Source organism: Fistularia commersonii, chromosome 13, assembly GCF_037954325.1.
Source record: "Fistularia commersonii isolate RoL2024-O1a breed Wild chromosome 13, RoL_Fcom_v1.0, whole genome shotgun sequence".
Classification (NCBI taxonomy): Eukaryota; Metazoa; Chordata; class Actinopteri; order Syngnathiformes; family Fistulariidae; genus Fistularia; species Fistularia commersonii.
The window spans coordinates 7,564,575-7,590,222 of record NC_141296.1 but is presented as its reverse complement, the minus strand read 5'-3'; the positions used below and the strand labels follow the sequence as shown (position 1 = coordinate 7,590,222).

Here is a 25,648-nt window from a genome sequence, read left to right as displayed (position 1 = left end):
AGATAGATAGATAGATAGATAGATAGATAGATAGATAGATAGATAGATAGATAGATAGATAGATAGATAGATAGATAGATAGATAGATAGATAGATAGAGAGAGAAGCCTGTCTGGAGTGGTAAAGGCTGCCCCTTCCCTAGAGGAAGTTTTGTTTCAAAACGATAAAGATGGGAACCATCTGGCACACACAGTGGATGATGCTGCATCAGCTCTTGCTAAGATGTACAGAAAATACAGGAAGTCCTTGACAGGCCGTTAACCAAATACACATTTTTTTCATAGCCTATGAACCTGGAAATGCTACTAAAGCCCCGAATGCCACTTACAATGTGTGTGCGTGTGTATGGGTGTTTGTGAGTGTGTTTGTCTGGGGTTGGCTGGCTTCTTCCCTTGATGCCGTCATGGGAATTGCACTTCTTGTTGCTAACCTTACATGCCCCCTGGCTCTAAAAGTACGTGAAAATAGTTTCTTGTTTGTATTTGTCTCCCTGAGTTTAATGGATTGGAATAAAGCTGCTGGCCTCTCGTGATCCAGGACTACTGTCACTCTTGACAGCTATCCAGATCCTTCAGTCTTTTTAATCTCTATCTATCTCTAATGTCTTGATTTGTTCTCTTATCTTTTCAAGAGTTCTCGAGGGAATCCACAGGATGACAATCATATGCCCTATTTTCTCAATGTAGTGTTTTTCTCTGTATTTCTTTAGCAGCAGGACGGCCCTCGTGGCCGGGATGCCACTGTGTGCCTTGCCAGTCCACAGTGGACGGTGAGGGGCAAGAGGAAGGGACTGAGTGCAGGAGACTGAGAGGAGGCAGCCCACACCAAACAGGAGACATGAACCTCTGCTGGAATGAAATTAAGCGCAAGTCCCACAACATCCGGTAAGAGAAAATATTCATTTACCCTGGGAGGCACCTGAACAATGTCTGATATTCATTAATATGCAGTTTGGACTTTTCAGATGTAACCATGAAGGAGAATGTATGATTGTGTGTTTGAAAAATGCACAACTAATAGGTTGAAATTACTGTCTTACTGTGCACTCGCAGTAGACAGCCTAATGGTGTGTTACATCTTAGTTTAGTGTCTGAAACTCTTGTTAGTTTTCCATTCAGTCAGTGTCCAGGAACAACCACATTATTTAAAATGTGTAAAACAATAATGCCTATTTTAATAATTCTTCCATCCAGCTTATTAATTATTGATATAACATGGTTTAATACTGCCCCATGGACAAGTTGAACTTGAGTATTTTTTATTTATTTTTTGCTAGAGCAAATTAGAGCGCCTTTATGTTATCCTTTGACGGTTAATTGGAAAGTGTTCTGGCTTGCTGCCTCATCTCTCTTTTTTCAATTCGACTGGCATCCTACTTAGACAATTGGCCCCTTAATTGCTTACTTGACCCTGATATATCTAGGAATGGGGAGGGGATGGTTAAGGGAAGATTGTTGTGAAATTGGTTAAGACAGTTTCCCCTGCAGTCCTGTTTAATGAGATGACTATGGATGGCCTGCAGTGGCTGTTTATACCCGAGTTGGACTCTGACTACATCGTGCTGCCAAAGGAAAAGGGGGGCAGGGGGGTGATACAGGAAGAAGTCAATGGAAGATATTTAGGGACAGAATAGACAGATGGTATTAAATCATCACAGGGGAGAGATGGGATGCAAGGAAATGGGAGGAGCAGTGGGAAATAAGAATATAAAAGTGAATGAATGAGAAAGCGCTTTACTGATAACCTTGAGGGTGAGTGCTGTCCAGAGGAAACGTGTGACTGCATTTTATGCCAGCGGCGAGACAAGTGTGGATGACTGGCTTTTATGATCGCTGGCCTGACACTGATTGACAGATAGTCGTGGCTCTGATTCAATAAAATCCAAGCTACCTCATTTTGAATTTGTTCTCTATATTATATTCTACCTTAATTGGAATTTAATTAAACCTGCAATAAAGCATTTTTTTCCGAAATGTCATAATCTGGTAGCATCCTGTCAGGTCTGTCTGGCACAGAAAAACACAGTGAGTGTATTCAAATAGGGAAAGTTGTCGGTAATAATCGAAGGTCAGTGGCTGATATTGTATGTAAAGTCACCAAAAATGAAAATTTAATCATTACCAACTTGAACATGTATTGTAATACAGCTTTGGCCGACAGCTTCAAACACACACACACACACACACACACACACACACACACACACACACACACATACACCAGTGTTGTCCGTGTCTCAGAAAAGCCCTATGAATTTGGATGGCTGGAAAAGATATGTTTTCTACCGACTTTTTAGTTGAAAGGCCCTCTGCAGAATCTCAGCTGGAGAGATCTAGATCAATAATATATACGTATACATATGTACATTATATTTGTTTATTTCAAGGTAAGTGTTTGTTTTCAGATTCGAACAGGGAGTTACAATTCACCTCAGCTATTCTCAACCAAACTGCCAAACTATCGTTTTGAGTTCAGTTACACCAACACACACAGCAAAGTGTGTAGCACTTGCAAGTAACTATAAGTCAGTGTTTTGTTGCCAGTGAGAGAGAGAGAGAGAGAGAGAGAGAGAGAGAGAGAGAGAGAGAGAGAGAGAGAGAGAGAGATTGGGTGGCACGATGGTGCAGTGGTAAGTGCTCGGGCCCCAAAAAGGACCCTGGTTTGATCCTCAAAGGGAGCCTTTCTTTGTGGAGTTTGCACGTTCTTCTCATGCCAGCTTAGGTGTCTTCTAGGCTTGTCAAAATCTTCTTGTCTTGCCAACTGGACTTGAGTTTTCTCACTTGAAGGCGTTCACTCCTCATCCGAGAGAATTCACCACGACCCCGATGACTGAGAACCTCCACAGACTCTAGGTTCTATGATTTTCTCTAACAGTTCCAAAACATGCAGGAGGTTAATTGGAAAAATTGCACTTATCTGTGAATGAGAAAGTGAAAGGTTGTTGTCTCTATGAGTGGCCCTGCTATTGACTGGCTACTAGTTGAGGGTTTACTCCTTCCAATGACTATCCCAATGGGATAGGCTTCAGAATCCCCTGTGACCCCAAGTGTTGGATGAGTGTTAGATAAATGGATGGATAGATACAGTGAAAGAGAGAGAGGGAGTGGGAGTGAGATAACCAATGCACATTCATTATATGAAAGCCATATTAATGTGCGGTGATGTGTGTTGGAATAGATGAGAGATGTTGCCTGGTCATTTCTGATACTTCCATTTTACTTTACAGAAGGATTTATTTTTACATAGTGAGTGACTACTGTCAATGAAGAATGTGAAGTCGTCAATTATGTTGCCATCTAAAGTAGAAATGTGGAGCTCATAATATAGTGTTGTGACCCTGGAATATAAGATATAGACTGTTGACCTGTCACTCTCTTGCCCTTCGCTTATCACTGTATTGCAGGTTTGTCAAATAGGATGCAGTACTGGGATTGGTAGGGAGAGTTTGGGGGTGACAGGCTTTTGACGGGGTTTGGAGCGGGAAGATGGGATAACATAGAGAGTGATGTGTTGCACGGAATCTAGTATGGTTATATCAAGAGAAGTTGTTGGGAATAAAGCGATGACATTTTGGAGTGAAAGCCTTGTTGCAGATTTCGTCACTGAAGCACGTTACAATGCTTTCATATAACAATAGTAAATAGGATGTCTGGTTCTGGGATTTCTTTAAACAAGACATACTTATCTCTGGTGGGGCTGAATAAATGATGCAATGATAGTGCCTATGAAAAAACATATCTCTTGACTAGCTACACATGATTTCACAGAAATAATTTAATGGGCCTTCATTATAATGCCTTACTATCCTAATCATAACTTGCCATTTTCAGTGTGTAGAGTGCCACTTTGCTGCTATTATCAGGCAAGTTTGGAGGCTGTTGTTGTCTCAAGTAGGAAGGGATCATATGAAATGCAATTGTTTGAAATGACTTGACTGAAAAACAAGAATTTATACCTTATTTTAATCTTAAACCTCACAGAACATTTACCTAATTGCTACACTAGTCACTATTAATTCCATGTATCGTTTTTATGAAAATGCTTTTTTTTATTCCATTGATGCACTTTTCAAGATTCAAGATTCAAAGCGTTTATTATCACATGTACAGTGTGAGGGAAACATGTTTCCCCGCACAGTGAAATTCCTACTTTGCTGTCTGCAGTGCATTGAAGCATCAGTTAAACAAATCAGAAAAATGGAGGTATGTCTATCTGTGGTGGCCCTTAGTGAGATGTTCACTGGTTGCCCACTGAGACTGCATGGCATGCTAGGAATGTGTTTGTTGCGTGGCTCAAATAACTGCAGAGAGCCATCCGCCCACACTCACCATCTGTCTGAGGGCAAGGGTGGACCTCTGACTCTGATTTTTGTCTGTGTTGCTTTTCATCATTATCCCAAGGTCTGGCTCTTGATTTCCAATGTGCACCCATATTTTGTTTTTGTTTTTTCCCTAAACCCATTTACAGACTGTAATGTCTGTTTCCATGGCCCACTTTCAGAGCATATTTAGGCATGCTTAATGCTTGAGGGATAAATTGAGATCCACTTACATCTTTATGATGTTTAATTGTTCAAGGTCAGGGGTGAAAAAGGAGTATTGTCTGGAAGGCTTGGTTATCTAATAGTTTGTGTGTTTTGGGATGTGCCGCATGGACCTTTAGATACAATTGGTCTGTTCAAACAATTATGAACTTCACACTCCTATTTTAATATTTTGACTCACATATTTGAAAACACTCCTGTATGTTGTATATTCTTTCAGCATTGATGTATTCTTACTTAATTATAATTACTTCTCCAAGCCTTAATTATAATTACTTCTCCAAGCATTACAAATCATCTCACATGATGTCACAATCCATCCGACCATTTGATCCTTCATCCATCCGAATACAAAGCTTCTATTTTATTTTCGCATAGTCCATTTATTTTTTGCATATTACACACTGAAAATGGCTTGAAATTAAAAATGTATGATAAAGAGGGAATTAAAACCGCAAAACTAATAAAGCAGATGGTGAATTGTAGTTTACTTTTTCCTTGAGGATGATAAAAATACTCTGATTATAAACCCAATCAATGGGGAATTAATACCCCCCTAGGCAATGTGGGGAATTAAGAGCTTGCTTGTGAGAGGTGTCGCTGTGGGGAAGCAGGGATGTGCAAAACAAATTGGAGGTGGTCTTCACACTCTTTTAATTTAATAGTCTACATTTGAGAGAGTCTCAGAGTTTATACATACAATAGCTATCATATATTTGACTTACACATTTATCAGCGATAGTAGGTTACATGGAGCTTAAAAGTGTTTCTTCCCAATTTCTATTTCCCCTTTTTTTCAAATTCAGGTTAAATTTAAATTCAACAAAAGTCCATATTCCCAAGAAACAGTTGGATCGTGGGTACTAACTGTTCCAAATGAGCTTGTGTTTAGGTAATGGTAAAAAAACAAAATTCCATTGATGAACATACAGATAAACCTCATCCCCTTAGAAACAGCATCAGACTCTTTAATCACAAAATGTACAATGTACACAGGAATTTTACATGATATGACAGCACTTTATACCAGGAATTTTAAGATAAGAGTTATAAGTTATAAGAAAAAGAAACATTGACTTAGCAACACAAAAGGTTGGGCTAGGGAAATATGTATAATTTAAGTTAGATATGCACTTACACTGGGAAAGGCAAGTGTCTTTGGGAATGGTTAGAGACTGAGGGTTACTAGGATCTGTTGAGGAACGTGATGACCTGTGGGGAAAAAAAAAAGTCCAAATGTCTGGTGGTTCTGGTTGTGATGGACCTGACCTTGTGGCCTGAGGTCCAATAATCAGAAACAGAATCTTGAAAAGTATTACTTATTTAGTTCACATCTGGTGATTAATTATAAATTATATAAATAATATAACATTACATAATTATATTTTACAAAAATTATAAATGAATCAGTGTCTAATCAGCCAATTCCAATCTTTAGATTGACAAATTTCTGTAGGTGGAACGTAGTCCACATAGTTCCAAGCCATATTCTCTGCGGCTCAATGTACTTATTACCAATGGTACAATTTGCATAGGTCTGTACAGCATTTATTATACCTATGGTACATTATATATATAAATATGTCTTTTAAATCTACCAGAAACTGTAATGAACCGGGAGGAAAGTAATTACAAAAATAAAAAGAATAAAAACAATCATTATTGGGTAGTCTAGCATTTTCAGTCGCATCTTTTTTTTTTAGCAATTAGTGTCACCTCTGACCACAGTGTGGGTTGACAACAAAATGGTCTGATAGTACATGGTTTCATTTGAAAATGATGGAGGAATTCATCTGTCAACAAACACGTACAGCAACATGTTGTAAGATCTGTTTCTCACTAATAAACATGGACTCACTTGCTACATTGAAGAGGATAGTTACCCAAAAGATTAACTTGCTCATGTTGCCTTAGTAACAGACATCGCATGTACGTAAAAACTGCCCAGAAGCTTTTAAAGTGTATTCATTTAATGTATTATGTGAAAAGACAATGAAATCATCTGATGTAGATGAGTCAAGCATAGCTATGAGCCATCAACAAAACAGTATGATTTTAACTTTTTCATTTTTAACCACTGTGAAAGATAATTATTTTTTTAGGTAATAATATTTGGTCTCTGTTTAAAAAAAAAAAAGTCCTACGTCTCTTTTGTCAAAATGATTCTGGTGCTGGTTGTCTGTCCTGAATAAATGATCTCCAATACATTGCGTTGTATATATATCAATGTGAGGAACTTTTCAGACAAGCCAGATTGGTTAACAAACAAAACTGTTGTTTTCGTTGATGTTTACTTATTATACAGCTCATTATTTTGGGAAAGTGTAATTAAAAGTATTGTTGTCGTCATGATGTGTTATAAAGAATGTATTACAGACATCATCTGGGTTTCTTCAAACATCTGCATTGTGTCTTGTTTTGGGAATGGCTGTTGTTCTCAACACACAGCAAATGATATGTCCTGCAAGTCTCAGCCAGATGGCAAGAGATACTTTAGGGAAGGCATCTGTTTAAAACCCTCTTTAGAGGAAGGGAAAATCAATTCTGATGTATTATTAACGAAAATGATTTTTGAGCACTGTGAGGTTGTGACTAGGGTATCACATCCCTGTCCGCTGTCTTCAAATGACTCAATCTGCTCACGTTTTCCATTTTTCTTTTCTTCTTTTGCCACTTCTTCCGTTCACAAGTGGCAGTCAGATTGCCTTCATATTTATGGATTTCAAATCATGTTTCCTTGAACTTGATGGAAGGAGGAAAAGGACACCGCAGTGAATTTAGTGATACGCTTACACCATTTTAACCCTTTGATGCATGACCGATGATATACTGAGTTAAAAAAATGTTAATAGCTATCCATGTGGTGTCATGCATGAAGGGGCTAATGTGGTTATATTAGAATGCACTGAGGGTGATCAATAAAAGGCTCATACACCCTGTGAGTGGCTCTTTTAGCATTCCTTTTACAAGTTTAAATGTGGGTAACTATTTCGATCACAGTTGTTTTCTTCATGTTGTTTCCTCTTGCCATCATGTTATTCAGTGCTTTGTCCTCTGTCTCTCGTATATGTTGGTATGCGTGTATGTGTGTGTGTGTGTGTGTATGTGTGTGTGTGTGTGTTTGTGTGTGAGATGGGGGGGGGGGCTCTCCTCCTACCCTGACTGATGGTACACCTGCTTCCCATCAAACCAATTACACCTGCTCTATGTGAAACGCGGTCCCCTCCAGTGTACACCTGATCGTCTTTTCACACTCTGCGGTTGCCGCAGGTCAGAGTCAATGGAATATGCTTGACTTACTTGCCGTGGCACTGATTGTTTTTTTTGCCATCAGCCCAGATTCCAACGCACTCTTCTGACTGTCCGTTCCCCACCTTGTCACCGGCTCGATGGCCTGTACAAACTTCCTCGACTGTGCCACTCTAAACAAGCGAACTCCCCACATTTAAAATGATTTATCTGTGAAACAAAATCATTCCATTATAACTGTTAAAACTTAATGGGATGTGTGGCAACCCATTTTTTATTTCCAAACTCAGCAGAAATCTTAGAACAGCACTGTAAAGTTTTTACATATTCACCAAATTTATAATTAAATGAGGGGAATGCAATAAAACCTAGACCTTTCAGATTCAATTCTTGTAACATTACCTCCCCCCCTGGAAAAAATGCATCAGGGGATAGCAAAAGACAGAAAATGCTCAGTAAGCAGTTAAAACTTTGATAGTAAGATGAATCGCATCTCAGTTGTAATGGATGCAACTCTTCTATTTTCTAATTGGCATATCTGATTAAATGTTACGTCTCTGAGGAATAGTGAAGCTTCCACTGCCACCATAGCCCTACTCTTATTTATTTATGTTGTTTTTTTTCAACTTAGAGAGCTCAAAATGACTTGCTGGATTGAGTTAATGTTTTGATATATTTTTAGAACGAGGGTGAGTTCAATTGAAAGAAAGGGATTTTGATACTGCTTGCCATTTAAAAACACAAATGAGCTTTTTGTAAGTGTTCTGCAATGAATGTTTTTCAGTCTTATTTTCTGGACACGTAATGAGACATACTTTAATGTAACATCCATTTCATGCAACTAAATGTCCAGAACTTTTTTAAGAACAAGATAGAGACTAAAAATGCCAAAAAATAGTCAGAGACAAATTAGTTTAAGCAAATTTTCAAAAACAATAATTTTATCAGTAAGATAGTTATTATTCTTCATTGCACATTGCAATGAAAATAATGTAATCTAATTTTTCTTATCACATATAAACTTAGCTGTCTGGCTAACTCATACAGTTAAATTTGATACCTGTTTACAACTTTTTTTAGCGTTTAATACCTGTAAACTCATCAATATCCATACTGGCAACAGTAAAATCAACTCTAAAATCCACTCAGGATTTGAAAACTTAGAATAATAAATTAACAAGATATTCTTTTTTCTCCCAGTAGTCACATTTGATAGCTGGTAAAAATGAAGTCTTTCTTGTATTTTCTACTTAGTTTTTGCTTCTCGTAGAATTCGGTATTTCATACTACGGTAAAATAATGACATGTAAACATTTTTGTCTTTTTTTTTTTCCATGTGAGTGTACATGTAAAAAAAAATGTTTACATGTACAATTTCCAGTGTAACTGCTCCACTGATTGTGAAAAATATTTGTACCTACTTACACTTTTTGAATTCATTTTCATACAAATGTGATGCTGCTGCCAGTTCCAGCAATATCTCTTCAAATGAGTAAGAAAGAAGCAGAGAAAAGGGGGGAAGAAAGGAAATGGGAAAGGGGGCTGTGCTGAAAGCTCCTTTGCCCCTGAGGCAATCCCAGCCTTTCTCCTGTAACAGCAGGAACACTACTTCATTCTCCTACGCATTAATTAATCATTGAACTGAACTCTAAGCTTTTTCCTCTAATCTATCTGACAAATTTGGCAGTTGAATTTCTGTGTGACAGTGTTATTATTAAATTGGATCGTCGACATCCAATGATGATCAGCAGGCAACAGATTTTAATACCACAACATATCAAATGTAAGGTTTGTGGAATTTCAAAGTGATTTTAAAAATTAAGGCGACAAGTTTCCAATTTGCAGTCTTACCCAATGCTCGCCACAATGATGAGCTTATAGTATTGCAGTCAGTCATGGAACAAAAATTGTTTGTAACCTCAGTTTTTGCAGTATGAATTTCTGGATTTCGCTTTCATAAAAAGGTTGGTACTCTTAAATTCAAGGGTGCACATCTCTCTCATCTAAAGCCTTTGCATGAAGTCAGTCCCGGAAATGAAAAGGTCTGGAATCTTTATTAATCTTGTGAGATTTCTGGCTTTCAGTCTTTAAGCTGTTGTTCATATGCTGGTGATTTTGCATTCTCAGTGTGTGTCAAGGACAATTAGAGGAAGCAGTCTGCTCGGTCCCACGGTCACACAGTATCCCATTAGCCTATTCTTATTATTTTTATCATTAGACTTCCCTAGCTACTACAGGACAGTCTGTAATAGGTACAGTATGTACCCTTTGTTTTCTTCCAGCTTTACTCTTTCCGTTCTTCATTAAGACATGTTTCTCTTTGCAAAAGAAATGGTAGAATCCAGAAATATACAATGAAGGCTGCCTCTAAATATGATAAAGGCATGAGGATGAGTCAAAACAAAAACACATTGCATCTGATAATCAATATGAGGTCCTTTGGGTGTGCACTCACAAATTGCATTCCCCTAAGGCACTCCAACAAAATAACGTTCTTTTTATGACTGCATAAATGTCATCTCGTTAAATTTCAATCGACACGATTGGGAATTTAAGTAATGGGATGGATGCGAAAAATTGTGTAATAGTAACAGAAAGAAAAATAAAAAAAGGAGAATATCATCAACTTCTTCAAATAATTGCCTACATTTTTTGGCCTACAAAAAAAACAAAAAAATCATATTTTTTATTCTTAAATCAACTCCTTTTTCTACATATGTACCAGGAGTCTGCTAGCAATAATACAAAATTGACTCAACATCAATAAACTGCTATTTTCATTATTTTTATCTGTTAGCAGTTGATAAAAACTCACAATACATTTCAGCTCTAATGCAGAACAGATAACAACCAGATTGTTATAGACTAGTATTCATTTTTGTAGAGCAAAAGCCCAATGCTCCACCAGTAGCAGGACAATAGAAGAAACAAGAAAACTGGAAATAAATATATGTATTCACACATAGCAACTTATAGCCAGTTGGATACTGTAGAGTAGGACATTTTCCTTGTGTGTCACAATGTGCTTGATCTAAAATTAAATTTAAGTCAGGGAAAGAAGTGGCTTGAGGCTCCTGATATCAAAAGTTTCCTCTTGGACTGATGTTTGAGTTTGTCACAACCTTTCATTTTTTGTATGACCTTGATGGCTTCTGTGATGTGGTCTGATTTGGTATAGCCTGCTAGATCATCATTTATAACTATCTGCCTTATTCTAATTGGGCATCAGACTTTTTTTTCCTTAACTTTCTATGATCACAGCATAGGTTTTGACATGGGAAAAAAAAACCTGCACAGTCTGACCACATCCATGAGAATTTCATACTGTTGATTTTACATTATGAAATGAGTATGTACCCTCTCTGTACATACTCCTGTCATTCTTCAGTCCACCACCAAGTCTCCTTATCTATTCTCCTTCCAGACAACAAGTAATCTCCTTCCTGCCCCCCCTGATCACATTAGCAGTAGTTATCCAGTCATCTAGACACTCTCCACAAAAGCCCAATTTCCACTGGTACCCTGTAGGTCATCGGTACCAGTGGCGGTTATTGTTAACCCAGGATTCGACTGGTCTGGTATTGTTAGGTTTGACTCGCATATTTGGTTTTGGCAAAAGTTTTACGCCATGTGGTCTTGCTGATGTAACCCTCTGCATGTATCTGAGGTTGGGACTGTCAGGGTCCCTGACCAGGGAGGTCATGGCAACACTGGCCCATGACCCCCACAGGCTGGCTCAGGGAGACACTGGCCTGTGCTGACATGAGGCACAGCAGTTGATATGTAATATCATGAATTAGTGATGATAGGAACTGATAGATCTAGATTACTGATAGCTGAGGGAGGGTGGAAACCTCTGACGGTTTCCTTTTTTTATAAGATGCCCACCTGGTGTCAGAAATTAAATAAATTACTTAAAATCAGTTACAGAACAAAACTACAGATTGAAATGAGCAATATTGTTTTTCCATCCATCATCTATCCCTTATCCTACTCCGGGCCACAGAGAAACTCCGGGGAGAACTCCACACAGAGAGATCCCCTGCAGGAGTCAATCCAGGGTCTTTCATGCTGCAGAAGCGCTAACCAGTGCGCCTCTCTGAAACTCGCAATTGTTTTTTTCTTTGTGCTAAATCTCTAAAAAAAAAACAGCAGTGATATCAATACTATAAGATGAAAAAATATGAATTGTGTGACTGTGGCACCACAAAGTAAAAACAGTATGAAGGATACCAAGTTAAAACAAAATCTAATTGTATGATGAAAAAAGTGGTAGAAGATCCCTTCTTGACTGCCTCTGTCATGTCAAAGCTTGCTTTCTCAAATATAATATAATTTTCCAGAAATAGCACCAAAACATATTCTAGAACTTTTGATTTTCAAACAAGCAAACCTTTATCCTGGCACCCTATAGGTTTTATTCGGGCAGAACTTAGTGGCACCTGCTATGCAATAGTGATTCCGTCACAGCAAAGGAAGTGCTCTATTTCTTTCACTTTTTCACTTTTTATATATGAGAAGAAACAATGGACAAGAAACAAACTATTGATTGTGCTGCTGACTTGGTTGTCTTTTTCTCTGTCTCTCTCCCTCTTCCCGTCCCTCCCACCGTCTTTCTCACAGAATGAGCAAGTATGTATGTGTGTGTGTGTAAGTGTGTGTTTGTGTATGTCTCAGGGTTGTGCTCTCTGGTTTGAACCATTTTAGAGCTTTCTGAAAAAAGGGGGCAGTGCCGTCCCCTGATAGATGACCTTAGATGTATCTGGGGTCTACACCGACTTTTATTTGAGTCAGAACTTCTCTCCAATCCCCCGAGCACATTTATCTGCGCAATTAGTCATGCAATCAATTGGTTGATGCAATCTTATGGTGGATGTTGAGATATCCATAAGATTTTTTCTAGGACTTATAAATTGATATGTTTAAAGCTAACCCTTTTTAAGAAATGCAGAAATGCAGGTATGATTGTGACTATAATCAAGATAAATCAGAAAGAGCTCATTTCTTTACTAAAAATGAGTGTGAAAGAAGATTTTTTCAGTATTTCTCTCATTCATAGTTGGGAACAATAACATCTACACTGAATGTTTTTCTATTTGATGTCTGTTTTCACTCCCACTCATTGTCTGATAGAAAGTTGTGATACTTTGGAATAATGATATTTGAATGCTCGCTTTGTGACTGAAACATTTGGAGGTATTCACAGTGTTGCCTTCCGCCCCTCTCGTGCCACCCGTGCCACTGTTATAAGAGTATTGGGTCCCAAGATATCTGTTAAATCAGATAAATTGTAAGTGTTAGTATTTCACGTATGACCAAGCCAACCAGCAGGAATCTGAAATTTCATGTTTTGATTGTGCATGTGCCTATTTATATTTTAATCAGTAAGTGATTGCTAATTTTGGAGAGGAATAGATTGAATTCCATTTTTTTATCCCAGTCCCCCTTTTGAGAGTCCCTATACAAGAAGAACCATCGAGGTTATTCCTTACAAAAGGTTTGTAAGTTTTATAAGGTTTGTACATGAGGCTCCTTCAGTACTGAACTGAAGGTCCAAACTGATGAAGCCTCTCAGGTGAGAAGTGAAATGTTTTTAAGAGAAGACATCAAGTGCCATGTGTGTGTGTGTGTGTGTGTGTGTGTGTGGGGTGGTGGGGGGTGTGGGGGGTGTGTGTGTGTGGGGGGGGGGGGGGCTGCGTTTTGATCTCTATTTGCCCAGGGTGACACAACCGGGGGGCAAAAAGCCCCTGTCAACTGAGCTCCTAGGATCATAGGGACATGCAAACTGCCCTGTCACGACAAGGTGGAAGCTCGAGGAGGGTATCATTTCATAACGTCATGAAATAGAGACATTTAAAAACTGAGAAAGTACAGAAAATGCCCCTGAAATGTGTTTGTTTATTTGTTTATACAGCAGTATTTTTTTTCATTTGCACAGCCTCTGGAAATCTGTGTACCATTGGTACAAGAGAATTTGAGGTTCAGATTGTCCCGGCAGTATTTTATTTGAGATTAATATAGCCAATAATACGTGGACTGGAAAGTTGAGAGCATTTACCCCAAGACATTTGTCGATTTGCCATATCAGAAACTGTTATATACAAATTGTGTGCATGTGTTTGCATATTTTTTTCTCTGTCTTTGTGTTGGTAGGGTACGACTAGAGGCCTTCTCTGACAACAGTGGGAAGCTGCAGCTTTCTCTGCAGGAGATCATAGAGTGGCTGACAGCCAAGGACGAGGAGCTCTCAGAACAGCTGCCCATTGGAGGCGATGTGGGGGCTGTTCAGCACCAGAGGGAGTTTCATCAGGTAATATGGTTATTAATACTGTCTCACTGTAAATGATACACATCCTGGTGAAGAACTGATTGAATAGAGACTTTATGCAGCCAAAGGGGAAATTAATTTCCACAGAATGTCTACTGCTTTTCTCTCAAGACAAAGATGAATACAAATAAAGTCACACAGGCACAGAAAAATTGATTCGGCTGCAGACATAAATATAGATATACCCAGAGTTATTTGCTTGGTTATTATGTTTATGCATTACGCTGTGAGGAAGACAAGATACAGCACGTTAGTCCTATAGAAGCGGTGTGAAAATGGATTGAAAGTCTTCCCTGGGTTGTGTGTTGAGCTGTCCGATGCGTGTGATGTCTGTCATTGAATTAGGTCAGACTGGGTGTTTGGAAGCCAGTCATTTTCTAGGCAATACATGGCAATGTGTGTCAAGGAGCTTAATCTACATTTGTGGAAAATACTCAACATTTGCAATAAATGTAGAGAGTAAGAGCTAGTGTATGACTTGAAAGGCTATCACTGACATTAAAGAAGCCTTGCAGTTTTGCACAAGTTATCAAATACTGGTATAAAACACAAACGGCATTAGTCTCCTGCAATTTGACAGCCGCGTGCTTATCTTCCTATTGTTGCATTGTGTCATGCTTTGGACACAAATCACGGATCCCCACTAATTTAATGTTCACAATAATTGATCGACTGCGATCCTCTGCTGTCTTTGCGATTATATACGGATGTATCGTTTGGAAAGGCATATCTGTTAGTAACTAATCAATGGAAATGTGCTGGAAAGGTGAAAGGAGAAAACACAACATATTGTTTTTAGAGTGTTTTTTTCGCCTTTGGAGAAGTCTTTTTGTCTGTACACCTCTTGCCCTTAAAATATTATTCATACATGTTTCATGGTCTTAGCCCCTTTGACAAGCTCTGACATAGTTTTAGGCACAAGTGGTTTAGTGTAAAATATATTGTACCTGGCATAGAACCTTGTCTGGAATTCAACTCGAATATACTTCATTTTCACACAGAGGCAAAGGTGGACTTGCTATTTGAAATAAACATCAGAAGCATGAAACAAAAATATAGCATTGTGTTGGGTGGAAACCATTAATATCAGCCCCCATTTTGTTACTTGTACCAGTTTCAAAAAAAGAGTCCCAAATTTTCTTTGTGATGGCAAAAGCTGATTTTGCTCTAATGACATGTTATGACAGGGGTCTGGTGTAAAAATGACTTGTCAGATAGAACTTTCTTTAAGTGGTGCTGCATCACAAACTGCCCCAAGCATATGACGACCAATATCTGTGGAGAAACATTGTTAAAGTGAGGGAGTTTAATTTGTTGGCTGTTAGTTATTTACATTCTTCAAGAAATTAATTGCGTTGTTGAGCAAATCCAAAGTATACATGGACTCCATGACATAGTTGAATCCACATGAATACTCAACATTTTACGGGACTAATGTTTTCTAGTAACATATTAGAGACAGCAAAAATCTGAGAATATGGGAGTATTGGGCCACAAGAAATTCGTCTCTCTATCTTTTTTATAGATACATACGTATACATATAGAGATAGGGGAATTCTTCAAATCGGTTTGACTGAATGTCAGCGTCAGATATCATCTATTTTCCTATTGCCCACTGTTTCAACGTTTCTCCTCAGCCACTCCACTATCTCATTGTCGACAGGTAGGAGAGGAAAAGAAATGGATTTTTCCTTCACATCCAATTGCAGATTCAGGCTAATAACTGATTATTAATCTTTTTGATTTTCTTCTTTTGTGTGTGTTTGGTGAAAAGAATTTAGCATTAGTTTGTCTTAATTACCAGAACAGCTTTGAACTGATATTGGCAGAACCCTTTCAGTTGGAAATACATGTATATTTATGATGAATTGCTCACATACAGAACCAAATTTTGAATGGATTTTCATGGAGAAATTTAAAAGGCCAACTAATTTACCTGCCTTTCATACCAAGAATATAAAACTGCCAAGGAACTAAAACTGGTACCCACTTTATTAACAAAGAACTCAGACAGTTAAGTGGTCATACTTTCCCCAATAATTGCTAAACCAGCCGGTGGCCAACTATAAAAAGTAATCAAAACAGGAACCAACCATATAGCATGAATGGCTGTTAACAAGTGTGAAATAATGCCCTTCCACATCTATTGTAAATACACATGTACACAGTTACAAGGCATTTTAATTAATCAACCCCACATTGAACATTGTTTATTGGATCACCCAAAAGTAATGACTTCACCTTGTGTTCAAACTAACACCATGGTGTGACAAAACGGGACTATATTCCCAAAGTGGCTTTCAGTGAGAATGGTCTCTCGGAAATCTTTTCAATTAACACATTTCATAGCTATTTGTGTAATGCTTTGGGGTGACCTTAAATTAAATTATTACAGTATGGAATTGCCCAACAGGCAGGGTTATGTCTGTCACACATAAACTGTATTCTGTTAAGAAAAAAAGGTAAAAATGAATTATAAAATGTATTATTATATTAAGTAAATTAAAAATGAACAAAAATCCCAAACAACAGCTCAATATATGATGCCCCATCTTGGAAAGGATTTGCCAGTTTGCATATTCAACACAGTGAAGGAATTGGGACCTTCCTATGTAAGCGTTTGAATTGTGTCTGAGTGCCTGTTTATTTAGATATTTGGATTCAGCCTCCCATCTGAAGGAATTTATTTTGTAAAATGTTACCTGGATGGTTGAAATACTCTTTCATTTTCCCAGCAAATCACCTTGTTGGGTTGGTGATGAATGGCAAGGGTACACACACACATAGAGGGCAATCATGCACTGTAATTGGTTCTGTAACTACAGTGGAGTTTCCCCTTCCACCCTCTTTCCAATTTCCTAAGCTGTCAGTTTATGCAGTATCTCTAAGAGGTGTCTTGTATTGAAAGAGAGGTTTTTGGCTTCTACTTCACCCCATTCTGAATGCCTACTGTGAAATTAGCCCAGTAATTAATAGGATAACAAAAAACACATTTAATACTTCATGCTATCTTACAGTTACCTTACTGTGTTCTTCTCTTGTCCTTCTCTTTTCTTGTCAGTTTTGCATAATCCCTCTTTTATTACACTACGTCTTTCGTGTTGCTCCTTGCCCCTCATTTCTTTGTAAAGTCAGTTGCATTTCTGTTTCCTCAATATTCCTGCAATTCTGTTGTCATGTGACATAAAAGGTTCCCAAAAATCATTAGGAATGTGAACACATCCATTAAACAGTTCCTCCCCTCTCTCCTCTCCTTTCCTCTCTTTTCCCTGCCACTTCTTTTCCTGTCCCATTTTCGGCAGAACGGCCCAATTCATAATCTGCAGTGCCTCGGCTTCCCAAGCGTCTGGTCGCTCTAGAACTTTTCTAACAAAGCACAGAGGGAAATTGCATCCTGGTTTTCTATAGAGAATTAAAGCGTTTTAAGAAATGTGAATTATTGATCCTAAGTGGATTTATTTTGATGTCTTTTTGACTGTGGGTTGAGTCCCTCTGTGCTACCATATTTTGGTGCATGTTTATGCATTTGCTTGGTTTGGGACCATGTTATCCGTGTGTGTGTGTTTGTGTGTGTGTGCGTACATTGTGTATTTTCAGCACATGTATATCCATATGCAGGTCTGTATTTGTGTATGTGTGTTTTGGATGCTAGGATAAGCAAACCTTTGTGTAAATAATGGCATTTTGTGAGCCTTTGATAAATGTAGAATCCTTTCAGCCTCATCCGGATGGAGGCTCATAATGAAAATCCAGCCTCCTATGTATTTTCAGAGGCATAAAGACTGAGGCTGACCAGAGGAAGGAGTAAATGAGATGCCATCAACATGTTAAGATCAAGTCAATGAAGTCATTTCCTACCTCTGACTTTTTCTACTCCATGCATAATTCATCTTAATCTGATCTGAAGGCTCAGCTCTTAATGTTCCTTCAACCAAAGATGAGGCCTCTGAGTGTGAAATTTAGCTGGAATTAAAGTTTTAACGTGACAGCTGGCTCAGGGAATCCATGGCTCAGCTTCTCTTTGGGTGGCAAAGCAGCTAAAGAGAGGATGGAGAGAATGGTGAGCTCGAGAGAATGAAATGAGGGTGTGCAAGAGGAAAAGGGTAGGGGGTCAGGTAGAAAAGGGAGTTTGCGCTTGCAGAACGAGAGGAAGAGTGGTAAAGAGGTAGAAGGACAAGACGGACAGCAAATTTTCTACATGACTGTCGCACAGGGAGTCTTATCTCCTGCCACAGCTCTCTAACATTGCACACTTTTGCATGTTTGCTTGGTGCTGCCTGATGTTTACTTGTTTTTCTTCTGGGGCTTTCTGTTTAACTCTGTTCACCCGGTGCTATCAAACCTGCTGGGCTGTGGTCCTAATGTTTTTATAGGCACTGAAACATTGTCACTGCTGCACTGCACAACACCACTAATTCCAGTTTGTAATGTAGATTTTCAGCTGAAAGTATAATCTCTTTATAGCCTACCATAAAAGGATTGCGTGTGCCGGATTCACCTAAATAAATTTCTTTGAAGAGAGGAAGCATGCCTGGCATTAATTCACTCACCTGCAGTATGCCTTAAACAGAAGAAAGATAAATGTTTAAAACTCAAGACAGTTAACATGCTGGCTTTCTTCAAAGCTTTGGGGAGCCTCTTGAATATAGTATAAAGGTGTAGATATGTGTGTGTTGTGTTATGCATTGAGCATCACATCGACCATTCCCAGTCCAACCGTTTTTGAGGGGAACCAAGAATTCAAATGACTTGCTTTTTTTTGTTAGGGCACTAGTTCAGCTGTACTCACAGTGGTCTTAGATTGTGCCCTGGGCTTTCAGCATAAGCATATAATGATGTAGCCCCAAGAGGTGCTGTCTCTAGATACGTGTGAGCCGTGCCAGTATGCAGCAAATATGCCATCTCTTAAAACCAGGCAGCATTCTCATATCAATTCCCCTTGGTTTTTCGTGTTTTTGAGTGTATTTGCACCTCACACTAGCGAGGCTTGGTGTCATCTTAAACTGTTTTACCCCAACTCCACCTGCTCTTTTTTGGGTTGTTTTCTTCCTTTCAAGTCTGCAGTTACAGAGAAATATTTCATGAAAGGCAGATGGGACCCATGTATGCATGCTCCCTATATTTATAAAATACATCTATTTCTGTAAAGTGTGATTGTTAAAGATGCATAAAAATGATCCTTTTAAAAGTCAGAAAGCAGCTGGTGTCACATTAATTCACAGTGAATGTTTTCTCAGTCTATCACTGTTTGTTGTTTTCCTAACAATAGCTGATACAATGTATAGTATTTTGAATCACATAATTGTAAGCAAAATATATAAATCTATAGAGACAATTTAATACATGTGTTGTTTTGTCTGACTAACACTGCCAAACCAAAACGTTTTGAGATAGAATATTTCAAATTCATTTGTCTACATCATTTTACCGATGTGCATGATTGTGGACATGTTGTAAGGGCTGATAAACTATTCTTTCATCTGAAAAAAAAAAAAAAAAATGTACTCCCTATGTAGGACATGCATTGTATGAGTTCATATGGGTCCATCTGCATATTGATAGAAAACCTCTCATATACCACTTGTATTGTTTTTGCTCACAGTACAAATGGAATCATTGCTGTTGCATAATTCAAACCTTGCAGATCCATTTGGTTTTAGCACAATGTAGCTGCTTCACACAATAGTGTAAATCTTGCCTTGCATTTTTGCAAAGCAATGGCTTTTGTCAAATAAAAACAAATTACACAATAATTTTGCAAGTATTTCAAGAAGGGCTTTCCTCCTTCCCTAAAAACAATTTTTCCAGCCACAATTTGCAGAGGCAAATGATGACGGATCACACTGACCATTAGAATGCTTCGGTTGGTTGATTTGATTGTATTCCTGGAGCGAACAAACCACTCCAAGGTACAAATGTTTCTTCTCAAACTAAAGTATGGGTTCTGAAGTTGGTTATGCTCAAATAAACTAATCGTCAGTTCAAACAACTGCTCCAAATGAGCAATGGGCTGTTAAACAATAAGGCAGAAATTAAAATTGCTGCAGGGTAAGTTGTTTCGCACTGCCATTGGGAATGTACTTTGAGGCAGATCTTGTTTCTGGAAAAGGCAAAGGTTCCACTTTAGGATTTCCCGAAACAAGCTCATAAGTTGTGACACTGTTTGCTTCTTACTTCCTCCCACCTGCACTCAACCGCTCTACTCCCCTCTCTATCTCCCACCAGGCATTCATGGAGGATGTGAAGTCCCGTGGGCCATTCATCTACTCAGTCTTGGAGTCTGCCCAGGCCTTTCTGGCGCAGCATCCCTTCCGGGAACCAGAGGAGACCCTTAGCGATGGGAAAGGTCTACTACCTTTTATACTCTGTGCCAATTGATACACCAGCCAAAATACCTAACTCACAAACCTCCACATTTGCTATAACTCAGGCAGGTGAAATCTTCTCTTGGAAGCAGTTTTTTCAGTGTCGCAGACAGTTTTGGTAAAGCGTCTGGATCAGAATACAATTATTTCCACTTCACCCGCTCTATAGTACCATCTGCTGAGAGCAACAATATGCCAAGCTCTGCTCTTGCCTATAACTCTTATTTTCTTTCCATTTCCCTGCATGACCCATCCTGTGCAGAGGTGTCTCCCCGCCGTCGAATCCTAAATGTGAGCCGCTCTGTGTGGAAGCAGGCAAATGTGGCCAGCGATCTGTGGGAGAAACTGACAGCTCGCTGTGTGGACCGACATAGGTCAGTTTTCATTTTAAAGTGATTGAGATCATTATCCTCAGGAAACTTGGTGTTTGTTAACTGAAGGTATACATTTAAAAAGCTAAAAATCCACAGGTACAATACTTCTGTTGTGAATAGTGTAGATGGTAATTTTAAATGATAAAAAAATCAAAGTTTGAAATCAAGGCCATTGCTTAGCATAAACCTTGGATCTGTTTGTTGAGATATGGAGTTGTTTGGCCCTTAAACTTTAGTTGTGGTAAAAGACGAATTATTTCATTCATAGAAACACTTTAATGATGACCAAAAAACATTTATTTTAATAATGACCCCCAGTGCACTTTAGCACTTTTTAAATCCAATGTATTCGTCTACTATTAGCTACTACTAGCTGTGCCTTGTTATGGCATCTGCATTACTCACTGATGAATGGCATTCTTAACCCACACCAGACACATGGAAAGGACTCTGGAGCGCCTTCTTCAGATCCAAGCAGCAATGGAGGAGCTTGCAGTGGCCTTGGAGCAGGCAGAGGGGGTGCGGGATGCCTGGGAACCTGTTGGAGATCTATTTATTGACTCTCTTCAGGACCATATAGACGCTACCAAGGTAGACTCCCCTGATTACACATTTTTCCTTCCCTTTTCCAATTGTCTAATGCACCCAAACATACTTTGCATGCAGACACATTATTTTTAATCCCCACAATGTGTGAACTTGGATTGTAGAAAAACATTTCATTTTAGATAAACGCCTCCAGCTAACTCTGAAAAAGAATGCATAATAACACTCTGACACATGGTAAACAAACATCAGGCGGCAATATGTTGCTCATGAATAAGTGAGATCTGTATCAGAGTATTTTGCCTTGAAATATTTGTTTTGCTTGGTTATGTATACAATTCAATCAGAGTAAGCTCTGACAGGCGATGACAAGGATGAGCATTTCAAACTGACACAGTGAGGAGGCAAGGGTTATAATCCCCGGTTGTAGAGATGTTTAACAAATGGCAGGTCATTGGTTTAGTCATAATGGGGTGCTGAGTGTTGCTGTTGCATATAATTGTGTGACGATATTCATTCGATGTGATGGCACTTCACAATAGTCATGTTGCTGTTTGGACTCCTGTCATAGCTGGCACATGTTCAGCTGGGGCTTTAGGGCAGGCTTGTCAGTTGGTCTCATCTGTACTCTGCCTTCAATTATACAAACCGTTTACAAGGGCATGAACATTCATGTACTCAGAGACATGATTTATGGATCGTAAATGTGGTTTTGTGTGGCGTTTAACGTTTCCTGTTGACTTACACGTGAAGGACGGACAGGGTTATTGAGAAAATAGTTTTGACGATGTCTGATCCACTAAAATACATGTTAGCATACATGTTCATGTTACTTGTTACTGCAGTGACCAGTGACATGTATGTTATATTTACTTTTGTATACTTACTGTACAGAAGTAAAGATATACAGGACTGTCTCAGAAAATTAGAATATTGTGATAAAGTTCTTTATCTTCTGTAATGCAATTAAAAAAACAAAAATGACTCTTTCATGATATTTTAATATTTTGAGATTGGATTTTTGAGTTTTCTCAAGCTGTAAGCCATAATCAGCAATATCAAAATAATAAAAGGCGTGCAATATTTCTGTTGATTTGTAATGAATTCAGAATGTATGAAATTTTTGTTTTTGTAATTGCATTACAGAAGATAAAGAACTTTATCACAATATTCTAATTTTCTGAGACAGTCCTGTATATATATATATTCCATTTCTCTGCACTGCCTTATTTAAATCCAAAATGTTGCTACTATATATTCCAACACTGTCGTGAAGTATCAGAGCATAACTACAGTCACCCATAGCCTTGGATAAGAGAATTGAGAGGATCTGAGAGGTCGGGGAATGGAAAATTGCAAGGAACGACTGTGACGGGCCTTATAAGTGATCAGAAAAAAAATGAATCTGAATTTTATGGGATTCTAGCGGATGCTTGCCCTGATGGGAGACCCACGGCTTGGTAATTCTTAACTAAACCAATTCATAGTTGGAAGGCATTCGTGTCCCATCATCATCCATAAGCTATTTAGTACAATTTTGCATGTGAGGAACAACTTCAACAGGGTATCAAATTGCTCAAGCTAGATTATACACCATGGTGGACGTGTCTTTGACAGGACTTCATAACATTTACTTTTAGACCTATTTTCCTTGCATGCGCTGGAGTTTAATTTTTTTCTCCATGGTTCAGACCCAGCTGAAATAGAAAGTCAAAAAGACATGTAAGGGTATAACGTTTTCTTAACATTCATATATGCACCATTATATTTTTACCCTTTGGGTTCTATATCTCACCTGACACATATTGTCAAAATACATCATGACCATTTCGTGCGTCTTCACATTTACATTTTGTTGTGTTACTGCTTCGCTTTGCTTGTGGCAGTATTAATGAAGGCATTAAATGAGCTGCATAAACCTCCCTTTTTATATATAGTTTATACTTTAACTATAACTATTACTTATAGATACATTTTTTTTTTGAATGGATTAGTATTTTATGGTACAAAGAATTGACTCTACACAACAACATGTCCAAAAATACAGAAAACTGAAAAATCAGAACTTGAGTGGCTGATGCAGATGCTGAGCAGTGTATGGAGTAGAACTAGTGCAATGAGCCATTTGCCAGCTGCATTTGCCCTTTTCTATGTAATCTAAATGTCAGTCATTGATCCACATTCAATTTTTTAAAAGCTGCTGCTTTGTGCACTTTGGATAATATTCTTAAGATTGTCAAATGTAACTAAATCGTCTTGAATTTGACCTGACCACACACTGCATCTAGTTGTTTTTTAAATACAATGAATTAAATGCAAAATACTCATTCATGGAGATTTCATCAGATAATAAACCATGACAATTTTCATTTCATTACATTTGGATGTTGGTAGTACAGACATCCTGCCAGCTAGTTTCTAAAAACCTGTAATGATGAACAACTTGTATTTGATTGGTGTGTGTCAATCTGAATATTGTGGATATTTTTGCTTGAATATTTTCTGTATTTATAATGTTTATAATCTATTCCATATTGTCTTTGTCTGTTTTAATTGTTGCTTTTTCCCTTATTTCCCCTTTTCCTCTATGTGTATTTTGTTTACTTCTGCAGTTGTTTAAAGAGGAACTGACACAGGTGAAGGAGGGCATGAAGCATATTAATGATCTGGCTCACCAGCTGGCTATCTCCAATGTCCATTTGTCGATGGAAAACGCTCGTGCCCTGGAGCATCTCAACAGCAGATGGAAAGTGCTTCAGGTAGAGATGACTTCAAGGTCTCTGGTCCATGTATGGCATTATCTTTATAAGCTCTTCCAGCGAGTTCCAGACAGATATACAAAATGACGGATGTGGTGATGATTGTCCTTATAAGGCTTTCATGATTTGCAGTGCCTCAGGGTTTCTGGCCTTGTGAAGAGAAAAGAGAGAGTATCTCTTTGATCACGCAGTGTAATACAGGTGTACAAAAAGGTGTCAGAAAGCCTTGAAAATCATTCAGGGACAGAATCTTGGATTCATTGTCTTTGTCACACCTTCTCCTGGATGCTTAGCTTCATGCATGGATAATAGAAAGACCTCAATAAAAACTTCTCCACAGCTTGTTTTTCATACTTTTGCGATATTGTACTAACTGTTACTCTCACTTCCACTCCTACTCCTCTCTTTCTCTCTTCTGATGTGTGAAATACAATAAGCAAGCGCCCATCCTTTTTCCTTTTTCAACAAAACCCTTCTGCCCTCAAACAAATGACAATTAAATACATTTCAGAAAAGTCTAATAGCACGCTTTCTGATGCCTACTTTTCCAAAATCATCACTGTCGCTATTTGTATTCAGAGACTTTTTTCAGAGCCTGTTTGAAATAAAAGTGTAATAGAGGAGTTGCAACTCATCTTGCCTTCCATTGATGTCATTATGCAAGAGTTAACAAAAGTGAGCAGAGTTGTTTGACAGGGAAGCTTCTGCTTAATCTTAGAGAGTATATAATCAGGCTTTATGTGTGTTTGGGTCTTTGGCTTAGCAAACAGATGAAAGCTTCTAATCTGCCCCAGGATCGTGCCCGATTAAAGAAAAAAAAAAATTCAGTTGACACAGCAATGTTCAAATCAATATCCTAAGAGTCCAGTATTGCAAGGATCTGTGGAAGTTGGGAAACTTGATATATTTGTAACATCCAGTCCTCAATCCAGCATTATAGAGAAACAGCTGTCTTTGACGTAATAGAGTTGGCTGTTATTGGGTCAGTGATTGTAAATTCCAAATAGATTTAATGCTTGATGATCACCAATAATTTTGTGATTTGTCTTTTGGAGGGCAGTTGCAGAGGTATATCACAACCAGAAATGCTTTGATAACCCTGGGAGTGGATTTGTCTCCCTAGTTTAGTGAATGCGTAACACATCCAGGTGACAAGAGAGTAATTCATGTATTGTATCCAATACCTTTCAAACAAACAGGGGTAAAGCAGATGAAATCCCCTTTTATGAGAATCATAGGTGATGAAATGCTCTTACAAGGGCAATTGTAAACTTAATACCGTGTAGTGTGTCTTCATGGTAATGCACACAAGTGAGGCTCATCCTTCTCACACACCCTCTTCAGTGTAAATGTTTTGCCAACTTCCACTGCAGGCAGGAATTACCATACTCATTTGAACAGAATGTGCGTAATCTCTTACTTCATTTCCAATCTGGTGGGTTTTAAAGGCTTTTACAGACCTTTAAGAGGGGTAATGTGTGAG

General features: G+C 38.4%; 1 protein-coding gene and 1 pseudogene across 2 annotated transcripts in view; both read left to right on the top strand.

Moving 5' to 3' along the window:
- Nucleotides 1-25,648, top strand: part of LOC147227795 (uncharacterized) — a 412,630-nt pseudogene that overhangs the window by 27,372 nt on the left and 359,610 nt on the right.
- The window catches only part of drp2 (dystrophin related protein 2), a 68,923-nt gene that overhangs the window by 2,027 nt on the left and 41,248 nt on the right, over nucleotides 1-25,648 (top strand). The window contains exons 2-7 of one of the 2 annotated variants that reach the window (XM_086158746.1): nucleotides 710-884; nucleotides 13,946-14,102; nucleotides 20,347-20,467; nucleotides 20,749-20,860; nucleotides 21,295-21,451; nucleotides 24,019-24,165. In XM_086158746.1, the coding sequence (XP_086014872.1) occupies nucleotides 838-884; nucleotides 13,946-14,102; nucleotides 20,347-20,467; nucleotides 20,749-20,860; nucleotides 21,295-21,451; nucleotides 24,019-24,165 (741 nt within the window). In that variant the 5' untranslated portion in view covers nucleotides 710-837. Of the gene's footprint in view, nucleotides 1-709; nucleotides 885-13,945; nucleotides 14,103-20,346; nucleotides 20,468-20,748; nucleotides 20,861-21,294; nucleotides 21,452-24,018; nucleotides 24,166-25,648 lie in introns of those variants that run through there. The other variant, XM_086158747.1, reaches the window with a different exon arrangement.